Source organism: Protopterus annectens, chromosome 4.part0 (assembly GCF_019279795.1).
Source record: "Protopterus annectens isolate FY-2018-M chromosome 4.part0, PAN1.0, whole genome shotgun sequence".
In the NCBI taxonomy this organism is placed as follows: domain Eukaryota; kingdom Metazoa; phylum Chordata; order Ceratodontiformes; family Protopteridae; genus Protopterus; species Protopterus annectens.
In genome coordinates this window covers 1,263,062,533-1,263,074,551 of record NC_056733.1, presented here as the reverse complement: position 1 = coordinate 1,263,074,551, position 12,019 = coordinate 1,263,062,533, and the positions used below count along the sequence as shown (strand labels likewise).

Genomic DNA, 12,019 nt, shown 5'->3' with positions numbered 1-12,019 from the left:
CTAGTTGGCAAAAAAGAGGAAGAAGTCCTCAAAAAGATGGAGGAAAAAGCTAAATATATGCAAACTGTTAAAGATTTCCTACATGTACAGCCTCCTAGATTCAGTAGACATTGGCCTTCTAAAAACTGTCCTTTTCCAGTCCCTCCCAGACCTTCTCAGTCCAAACCCAGGGTCAGCAGACCACCAAGACTTACAGATCTAAGCAATGGAGTGCTGCCACCTCTAAAACAGGGAGTAGTAAGTCACCATCCTATGGTAAAATTTCACAGTGATTTATCCTTAACTATTCCAAACCTTGCCCAAGTACTTGCACCTTTAGGAGGAAACTTGCCCTGCATACAAAAAACTGGGAGTACATTACCCAGGACAGATGGGTCTTAAACATTGTATCCCAGGGATACAGATTCCACTTCCACTCACTGCCAACTCCAAATGGATGGCCAGACCTCCACCCAAACCAGTGGGCAGAGGCCCAAAAGCAAGTACTTTCTCTTCTCAGTATCCAGGCTATTCAACCTGTCCCAGCAGGACAAAGGGGACAAGGTTTTTATTCCAGACTGTTTCTGGTACCTAGAAAAGAAAATTCTTGGCGCCCTATCCTGGATCTGTCTATTCTCAACACCCTTCTGGTGGTTCCAAAATTCAAAATGCCTACTCTCTAACAGCTGCTTCCTATGCTAGCCAAGGATGCCTGGCTAGCCACCGTAGACTTAACTGCACATCCCCATAAGGAAATCTTGCAGGAAATATCTACGTTCCAGAGCAGGCTCTATGCACTCAGTTCTCTGCACTTTCCTTTGGCTTATCTACTGTGCCCAGGTATTCACAAAATGCCTAGCTCCAGCCATTGCATATTGCAGGCAGAGAAAAATTAAAATTTACCCATACCTGGACGATTGCCTGATTCAGGCGGACAGTCAGGAATTGCTACTTCAGCACCTGACATTTGTAAGGAGACTTCTAACTTCAATGGGGTACACCATTAACGAAAAGAAATCACATCTGGTACCCAGCCAACAGATTGTATTCCTGGAAGCAAGCTTGAACACAACTTCCCAGATGGCATTCCTCACTCCAGAAAAACAAATTTATTTGACAAGCTGCTTCAATCTACTGGCCACCAAAACCCAGCTATCTGCAAGAAAAATACTGCAAGCCCTATGGTTCATGGCCTCTTGCATTCTATTAATTCCATGTGCAAGACTGCATATGAGGAAACTTCAGTGGTACTTAAAAAGTCTCTGGTGTCAACAGTCTCAGGACCTGGAAACAATGATTCCTATCATTCCTTGCCTAAGGACAGAGTTCCTTTGGTGGGCAGAGGCCTGCTACCACAACAAAGGACTCCCTTTCACTCAACCCCCTGCCGCCCAAACCCTAACAACAGACGCATGAGACTATGCATGGGGGCTCACATGGCAGGACAATGCATTCAAGGCAAATGGAGCCCAAAGCAAATGCACCTGCATATCAATCAAAAAGAAATGTTAGCTGTACAGAATATCCTGACAGCCTTCAAATGCCTTATACTTCCAGGGCAACTACTGGTAAAGACAGACAACACCACAGTTATGTGGTACATAAACAAGCAGGGGGGAACCCATTCCTACCCACTCTGCAGATTAGCCATGGCCCTGTGGAACACAGCCTTGAGCAACCAAGTGCGCCTGCAAGCTCATTTCCTGCCAGGCAAACTAAATTCACTGGCAGATGACTTAAGCAGAAGTCTACTGGACCTTCACGAATGGAAACTGGAACCCAAAATATTCAAGCTTCTGATACACAGGTGGAGGGCACCAGAGGTGGACCTTTTTCCTTCCCCTCAGAATTCTCAATTGAGCAAATATTGCACCAGAAATCCCCACAGCCAAGCATGGAAAGTGGATGCCCTGTCCTTTACATGGGAAAACCTCTCAATCTATGCCTTTCCCCCCCTGCTCCTTCTCTCGAAGGTTCTACTAAAGATCAAACAGGACAAGCCAAGGACAATCCTGATTGCACCACTGGCCACGCCAGCACTGGTACCCACTTTTGCACAATCTGACAGTAGTGCCACCATGGCACCTGCCTCAGACCCCTTCCCTGCTGTCCCAGCAGGAGGGCCAGATTTTGCATCCTCAGCTACAGACACTGAACCTAGCAGCTTGGCTCATCCCCTGAACTCATCACCAGCAACCCTCAGTAAACAGGTGCTGGATGTCATCTTTGAGGCAAGGAGGCCTAGTACTAGGAAATCCTATTCGGAAAAGTGGAAAAGATACTGTTCTTGTGGCCAGTCTCAGGGAATGGACACAAACGTGCCCAGCTTACCTCATATACTAGATTACTTAACAGAAATGCTTCACAAACCTCTCTTCAATTAAGATTCATGCCTCTGCCATTTCAGCTCATTATAATACTGAACCACCCCTCTTCTCTCATCCTCTGGTGAAATAGTTCCTGAGAGGAGCCAAAAATGTAAGACCCCCCCCCCCCCAGGAGACACTCCAGCCTGGGACCTTAAGTTTGTATTGAAAAAGCTAACGCTTCCACCCTTTGAACCTGCTGCTACAGCAGAGTTAAAATTCATCTCCTGGAAAACAGCTTTACTTCTAGCCATCACTTCAGCAAGAAGAGTGTCTGAATTGCAGGCCTTTATGGCCGTGGAACCCTTCATTATCTTCCTCAGGTCTAACCCATCATTTATGCCCAAGGTGGTATCTAGTGTAGCTTTAAATCAATCCATTCATTTGCCAACTTTTTTCCCTAATCCTCAAAATAAAGAGGAAAGGATCCTGCACTCCCTGGACATGCACAGGCAGCTTAGGTTCTATCTGGACAGGACTAATCCTTTCAGAAAATCTGGCCAGCTGCTAGTCATCTTTGCTACAGGGGCAGAAGACAAGGCCATTTCAAAGCAAACCATTTTTAAATGGATAGCACACTTGCCTATCTCTTCTAAATCCAGAGCTGGATTTGCCACAGCAGTCTTACAGGGCCTGCTTGCCAGCCCTAATGCTTCTTGACTGCCTCCACCCATCCTCAGCTTTGGGAATCAACCCAAATGGGATGACTGCAACAGTGAAACATGAAAAACATAGTACAGTCGTATACACTTACCTTAAATGTAGATGTTCGAGTGTATTCACTGTTGCAGTCCTGGTTAGCCTCCCTCCAGCCCCCTGACTTCTCCTTACTTTTACCTATCCTTTTTTGTTTGGCCATATCTTATACCATTGGTATTTGCTTTTTGCTGGGGGTGTTCCACACCATGTAATTGCTTCCTATTTTGGGGGCTCCTGACATCTGGGGCAAGAAAAACTGATGTAATGCCATCGGCTGCATGTTTTATACCCCTGACAACCTGAAGTCATGGAAGAAGTAACAGCATCCTACATAGAAGTCCCAAGACTCTGGTATTCAGGCCGACTGAGGGCTACCTACAGGCAGATAACCCAAATGTGATGACTGCAACAGTGAATACACTCGAACATCTACATTTATGGTAAGTGTACACAACTCACTTTCTCAGCTAGGTATAGTAGGCATCATGCAGTTTGCGTAGTCATTTCAGTTTGTGACTGCTGGAAGGGTTTGACATTATTACAGTGGAATTGCTACAAGGAAAAATAAATAAGTGTAGTATTATTCCCCAGTACAGTATCATTAGTTTTGTGTTTATGTAGTTGTTTGCTTTTATTGCAGACTTTTCAGCCATTATGTTGGTCTCCCACTGTCCATATAGTCCTAATAAACTGATCTTGACTGCTGTTTTACTGTTGTGTTATGTGTACCTTCCTACCATTGTACTGCTTTGTTAGTCTTCCAGATGGTTTGCTTTTATTTATTGTACTAACTCTCTTTGTATTTACCCTTTTATTCCACTAGTTGTGATAACTACTTGAAATTGTCCTGTATGCCTTTTCTAAAGTAGTATATAAATATAGTGCCAATTCTGACAAGCACTGCATTTGAGAACGTTGTCATTGACTTACTATTATTCAGTGAGGCATTTCTTTCCATCTTCTTAGGAATCAACGAACAGGGACTGTACAGAATTGTTGGTGTGAATTCTAAAGTTCAGAAACTGCTAAATCTAATTATGGGTAAGAATGTTTTTACTGAATAGAGCTAAGTCTTACTAGAAAGTCAGTTTAACATCATTTTCTGACGAACATTCTTGTAATCCTTATAACACAGATCCATTTTTAATCCTGATCTGCGTCTTTCTTTATAGTGTAAATTTGAATAATCTCATCACTTTAGCAAGCCTTTAGGTTTAGTGTTCATGCTAGTTTTAATTGAAGATAATGTGGCATTCTGTGTAATGTAACACAGTTGAATGAAAAAATGTATTTGGAAGGTTACAGATCTTTATAGAAAATAAGTTTTGAGATGAATAATGATTTTTTCAGCAACCTCTTAAGAAATGTAAAGGTAAGACTAAAAATTACAATGCTTGTTAAGTTACTGTATCATGTTGGCATATGTAGTGTACTAGATTCTTACTTAGTGTTCAGTTGACTATTCCCAAATAAAAAAATAAACTATTTTCTCTCATTCAGCATACCGCACAAAACTTGTTTTAATAAATATTTAGTGGCAGCTCTTGAATGTGCTGATATCACTGCTTCTCGCTTTCCCCTCAGTCATACACGCTTACATTGACTGCAGAATTTCATTCAACTGTTTATTAATGTCACATCACAATCTTTTGCCTGTTCCATCACTTGTCTTTGTACACCTTGCCCCAGCAGTTATATGTAGTTATCTGTTTCTGAATACATCTTTGATTTTACTATTCCAAAACTATAAAACTGCATCTTTGAATTTAGCATACACCAATTAACTGACTGCAAGACCACAGGGATTTCCTGACCGAAACGAGACAATTACAGCTACACTATGTGGCTGAATATGTTGTTGCTAAAATAGATGCTTAGGCACTATTACCATATACACATAGTATAAGTGTGTCTTCTTAATGTAAATGGTGTGTACATATACAGAGGGCATAGTCAGCTGTACCCTACCTAATATCCCGTAAAAAGCCTGTCCAATATTTCTGTTTAAGTGTACAACTTATTTTTTCTAAATTAGCGTAAGAATTTCAATTTTGCTAAATATAGTTTTAATAGCTGCTCTTTGATCCTTCAGCTTTCCCCCCTCACCCTCTGCCTTTCCCATTACACTCAAAATTTAAATATCCTTAAACCAATGGATCAAACTCTGGCTAACAATATTATACTATACTGTTAAGCTTCACACCCCTTTAATACCTGCCATTTGATCATTAAGCCTTCCCTATTACACTCAGTGGGAAAGTCCAACAACTTTAACTCAAAGGAACAAACTCTAGATAAAAATATTACACTACATTAGTAAGCACTACAGTAGCTGAGTTGAAGTACTGACCTACTGTGAGTATAATCCACTGATTTGTTTCTTTTGAGATCTCCAAACATTCTCAGCAGGAGTATTGTCTCTTTGCTTGGGCTCACTCTGTTCCTCTACCTTACCTCTAATTCCTACCACCCTTCCTGACTCTACATTTATTCTGCACCATAGCTCACCACCTAACAGATTTGACTACTCAAGATCAGTATAGTTCAAAACTCCTCCCCCACAATATAATTACATAATCTCTTATCATCTCAGTCTCTCTCATCCATCTCAACCAAACCCTACCAGTTTGACCACTCAGTGGCAAGATAGTTAAAAACTACACCCTACAATATATTACCTGATCTCTTAATCATTTCAACCGCTTTTTTGCATCTGAAACAACCACTGTCTTTTTATCCTGCTCCCAGTCCTTCACCTTTCCATCTACTTTTCTATCTAAAAGACATTTTTCCATAGTTGTAGCCCTCTACCACTTCTCCTCATGATTAGTAACTCTTTTAAATAAAATGTGCTCCATATATATATCTAATATTCTGGTACTGACCTCCCACTTAATATACTATTGTTTTCAATTAAACTGCACTACCACAACCTAACCTCCAGCCTCCTACTTAACCGAGACAATTATAATAACTATTCTAATATATCTCTTGGCCTCTTCAGTCTCTCCACTAGTCTATGTTTTAAGTCCAGGATATTTCACTGTGATCAGCCCTTCCTCAAAACAAGATATCAGCTCATAGCCTCCCTTAAGAATTATTCCAAATTTTTGCTTCAGAACTCAAAGATTCAGTTGTGTGGGGACATTTCACCTAAACCCTGGCCCTACTATTCTGAACCAAAACCACACCACCACTTCCTGCAAGCACCAAAACAGCCTGGATAACTCCCCTTTCAGTTATAAGCCATCTTTCCTCTAATGCATCCTTTATTCCTTATACAAAGACATTTTCCAGTCAAACACAAGTCCAGACAAAAGACTAAATCTGGTATCATTAAATCTTCATATTATTTGTAATAAAATGACAGATCTACATGCCTGAGTGTATCACTCTATTCTCCAGATATCCTAGCCATCTCTGAAACCTGGTTTAAATCCAAGATGAAAGATACAGAAATTATAACTCCAGGCTATAATATTATGAGAGCTGACTGACCCCACAAAAAAGGAGACAGAGTTGGTCCCCCTACTGTACCCTAGTCCCTGTAACCTCTCCTCCTATTCCAACTTCATCCCCAAATTTTACCCACTCAAAGTACTCATAACACTTTTAAAGCTAAAGTCTAAAAAAAACACACTGTATTATTGTACTTACATCCTCCATGGAAACAACATACCAATACACAAATAAATTCTCTACTGGGTATCTAGTACTATGTTATTCTAGGTGATGTCAATATTGACCTGTAAAATGTAACCTCTGACAGTACCTCATCCTGCATAAATCTGTTTGGTCTGACTCAACTAATCACAACACCTACAGAATGCAACAAAAACAATATGGACACAATTCTTGATTGGGTTTTAGTCTCGGACCCCAGTAAATGTACTATCAGTGAAAACCATCCTAATTCACTAAGCGACCATCTCCCTGCATACCCACATAGACTTCCCACTCATCATCCCAATATCAACCAACTTAAACCAACCAGAAGGAAGAGTAGTACCTGCACACCTAGGCTTTTGGATATTGACTAAAGCTTTATCCACCCCCTTAGAGCCGTTTTACGCAATGTCAGAAAGACAAAACTACTAACATAGTGACAAAGTCTACAAGCAACCTTAAGGTGTTACTGCTTAGTGCTCTGAGCCTAAACAAAAAAGCTCCAACACCCTTCAAGCCCTCCTCACTCTGGAGAATGTAGAGATCTGTGTGACAAAGACTTGGTTTAAAGCCATAGAAAGTACTCCAGAAGTGCAAGGCTACAGTGCATTCCACACATTTCAACCAACAATAGCACAGACTGGAGCCAAAGGTGGAGGTATCCCGATCTTCATTAGCAACAAACATACCTCCAGGGTGGTTAAACAGGAAGATACCATGGAGCTCATTCAAGTGCAAATCACCATAGATATTCCCTCGTCATATCATGGCTAGTTACAGGTCACCATCTATGACCTTAACATCTCACGCTTCTTACCTAAACCTACTAGAGGTGCTTACCGTCCAACCAAACATCCTAATCATGAGTGACTTTAACTACCCCACTATAGACTGAAATATACACTGCCTCAAACTCACAGGCACAATACTTTATTAACCCAAATACCCTGGAACAACAAGTACACCCTCCAACCAGAACATCAACCATACTGAATCTGGTACTCACCAACATGGGAGAGCATTGCACCTGCCTGTATTATGTCTTCACTAGTGAGGTTGGATCACAATGCTGTCTTATTTGAAGTAAAAATCAACCCAGAAAAAAACAGTAACAGTTAGGGACTTATTTAAAGGCAAATTCCATCCTATTGAGTGACAGTTTGTCAAAATTCAAGCCCCCTCCCTTAACCCCGAGACCACAACTACCTATGCAGAATTATTCACAGAGTCAATATACAGATATGTGAGTGGCTGCTTAGAGGCTGCCATATATACTAGAAATAAACCTAAAACAAACCCCAGTGGTAGAATCCTGATTTAAATGGGGTATATAATAAAAGAAGAAAACACATGGCCTAAATCAGGAAAATCAACTCCCTTAAAGGCAAGTGCTCTCTCATATAACTAAGCAAGAAACTTAGAGGTCCAATTAGGTCTAACAAGACCATCTATGAGGTCAGGATAGCCTCACAGGCTAAGGACAATCAGAAGGCCGCCAGAACCTTGCAGGTAACACACAACAGTGTGCTGAACTGGTGGTGAATGGTACCACCTACACTGATCAGGAGACATAGCAAATATACCGGCTGATAATTTCAGCTCAGATTTCACCCTCCACTCCCCCCAGCTCCTCCAGGTGAAATCCCCTCCATTTTACTTCCCCCAGTTAGCAACAGGGACCAGGTTCTGGCAGCACACACTAAAGCCAAGAACACCAGCTCCTTGGATCCTGACAATATCCCCAGCTTCCTCCTGAACAGTCTAATACATGATGTATCAAGACCATTGAGGCAGTCTTCATCTACAGCCGTGAAAAAGGCTAAGTTCCAAGTGAGTGTAAGAGTGCAACAGTCATTTCTATCCACAAAGGCAGACCATCAAGCTATCCAGGGAACTACAAACCTATCAGTCTAACAAGCCTAGTATGCAAAGCTATATTACAAATTGTCATGAAAATGATAAACAAGGACAATGGCATCCTACCGACACTAAACCTATCCCAGTTTGGTTTTGTTAAGGGAAGATCATGCTTACTTAGCCTGATAGACTTCTTTGAGAGGGTCACCAATGCAATGGACAAGTTTAAAACAGTGCATAATGTGTACCTTGACTGTCCTAAAGCATTTGATACAATACACCGCTGAGGCATTTTTGACAAACTCTCAGAGCTAGGCAGAAATCCTTATATAACTTGCTGAGTTTCCTTTCTATCACAGACAGGACTCAAGAAGTCGGTGAGATGACCTCCACCAAGAGACCGGTCACCAGTGGAGTACCCCAGGGATCTGTACTGGGCCCGTTCCTGTTTGGGATCTACTTCTCAGAAGTCAAGGCTAATGTTGAAGGCGTCTGGCTCACAAAGTTATTGTATGACTGTAAATCAGGAGCTATTATAGATTCTCCCAAGACACAAACATCTTGCAAGTGGGTTTAGCACAGACAAATGACAGGTGACAAAGCCATGGCCTAAAACTCAGTACCAAACAATGCATTATAATGCCCTTTGGGAAACTGTCATCCCAAGTTAATTACTCCATTGATAAAACACCCCTAAAGGTTGACCCAGTAGTAAAGGATCTAGGAACATAAGTAGACAGCAATCTGGTTTTTGACTAACATGTAAGTAAGATAATAAAAAAGCCGTCTATCTCGCCCAACTTATAGGAAAGGGTATGACATCCAGGTCCAAGGAAGTTATTGTACCACTCTCCTTTGCCATAATCAGACCTATCATTGAATACAGTGTCCACTTTGGCATGTATCTAACCAGACACTTGCAACAGTTGGAATGTCCAACAATGTTTTTCTCCAGGAGATTTCAAGGCGTGAATACTCCGTCCTCCACTGATTGCCTAAAGGCTCTGTGTCTGTATTCAGTGGGGATCTTTTCCTGGCTTACAGGCTTCCTCAGACCCAGCCATGATGAATTTGTAGTACATGTACAAAACAAACAGCACCAGAAACACTATATCCAGGGATCAGAACTTCACTTGTGACATAAACAGAATGTGCTGGAGAGAGATGTGTCCTGAAGGATTCCCACACTGGGAATAGGCTCCCCATCCATGTAAAATAGAGTTCATCCCTGACCCTATTCAAATGAAACCTTGACAATTGGATTTGAAATTGTAAATGTATCTGTGGTTTGGCTCTCATGTGGCCATCAATAAGAAAAGTATTATCCTAATTTGCGCCTCTCCCACACAAACCCTTAGCTGTCTGTCTACATGCCCCCCATGATACATGGAACCCAAATGGCTTGGAGTGCATGGCTAGGCTCGTAAGAGTCCTAGTGGTTTGTTAGCCTAGTAACTACCTATGAACCTCTGAACAACATACCAATTACACCAATACTGCAGTTCACAAAGATGAAAAAGACATTGCTGTACACAAAAGAGAATTCACTGCACATGCAGCAGCTGAGTTTTGACAGTCGACTGAAAGTGAAATACATTTTCAGAACTTAAAATAGTCACAAGGGAAAACTAATAAAATACTACTGACAACTCAAACTACACAGTTGAGAATTTATTATTTATTTATTTTTTGGTGATTATATCTTGTAGTGATGATGAGATGAAGGTTACTTGGGTGAATGGAGCCTGTCTGATTGGCAAGTTAACTGAAAAATGCAAATGATAACTTAACATTTCAGAAAGATTTTTTTCTGTGGCTACCCCTTATTCCTGTGTCTTTTATCAAAGTTCACCTTGGAGCACAAAAGGAAAAATCCCTCTTAAGGGTTTAGCCTACCAACGATGTCTTTCTATTCCAATGTTGCAGTATTCAATAGTGGGTTTACCCTTCTTCCCATCAGCTTGTTCTGCCAGGTTTCCAAAGCTTTTCCAGTCCCTGTTGGTGCATTGGACGTCTGATGTGTTGGCTGGTACGTGGGCCATAAACGTGATGTATGCATGCACCAATCCTCAGAACTTTTCAGCCGCCAGCCGTATGCCAGGTGTTCCTGCTTTTTCCGGACGTTGAATCAGTTTCACTTTAAGATAGGTACCCCATTGGGGATTTACTTCAGTCCTTTGTAATTATTATAGTCTGTTAATGTCCAGTAAGAGCAAGTGCAACTGTGGTTGCCAGATTCCCCACAAAGACACGCGTGACCAGTGTCTCTTTTGTTTGGGTGTAGGGATCATGATTATAAAAACTGCACCATTTGTAAGTCGTTCGTCCCTAAGACCCTTCATCGCCGACTTCAGGCCCTTGACGTATACCTTGTAAACCAGCGCCTTAGGCAGATCTTTCTGGGAATGGAAGCTGCATCCGACACCCCGTCTGAACCACCTAGGAAGAGGGCCAAGCCCGCAAGGCCATCCACTTCCACCGCACCTCTCTCCGCCGATTCTCAGCCTGTAGCCACCGTTAGCCTGGCTGAAGAACCTGCGTCCGCCACATCTGATAAAGTGGGTACCTACCAGGAGGCCGCAAAATCCAGAGCAGACGACACGTCCGGGGAGGATATCCCAGCACCTGATTCAGACACCAGGGGGCAACCAGCTTCTGGTATGGGCACTTCAGACCAGGTCTCTGCCATTCCTCCTTCTACTTCAAGGCCGACCACCAGCCAGATGCCAGTTAGGCCTACAAAGAAAAAACAGAAGACGAGGCATATTGCTTCAACCCCAAAGGCCTTGCCAGACTGGCAGGCCTCCAGTCAGAGTCTCTACAACGCCTTTCTGGCCCTTAGACCTATCCCAGACCTCCCTCATGTTGCTCCTCCTCTCCTTAGCCCTAGGCCTATTCAGCCAGAGACTACTCTTAGCCAACCTGCAGAAGAGGAAATGTCTGACTCCTCAGAGGACTTCTTGTCCTACTCTTCTCAAATTTCATCCCCTCTGGGGAATGGATCCCCAGAAGAGGCCTCTGCTGAACCTAACTCCCCTGTAGAAGACCTTACCTTTGAGGATACTGTAAATCTTACAAGGGAACATTTTAAATGGGATTGCCCAGACATGTCTGAGCAACAGAAAAGATTCTACGACTTGATCCAGATGGAATCTCCTAACCCAGCTCCTATTCCTCCTTTCCAGCCTGCCTTCCTGGATCCCTTTGCAGCAGCATGTATAAACCCAGATTCCCAGCCACCTGCCCCTAGAAGGGCAGACCGGTTGTATAAGGGTACCTGACGTAGACAAATTCCTTTTCAAATGCCCACCAGCTGACCCAGCAACCATTTATATTGCCACTGATAGGGCTAGTAATAGTAAATTTCTCCCTACTACCACTGTCCTGCCTGCATATAAAGACATCAAGGCCATGGAGAGGTGGGGGAAGAAGATATACACTTCTGCTACTCT

General features: G+C 42.4%; 1 protein-coding gene across 1 annotated transcript in view; it reads left to right on the top strand.

Annotated features, from left to right (window-relative positions):
• The window catches only part of ARHGAP26 (Rho GTPase activating protein 26), a 3,815,868-nt gene that overhangs the window by 1,931,204 nt on the left and 1,872,645 nt on the right, over positions 1 to 12,019 (top strand). Inside the window, exon 14 of the mRNA XM_044069158.1 lies at positions 4,011 to 4,085. Coding sequence (XP_043925093.1) covers positions 4,011 to 4,085 — 75 coding nt within the window. The remainder of the gene's footprint in view (positions 1 to 4,010; positions 4,086 to 12,019) is intronic.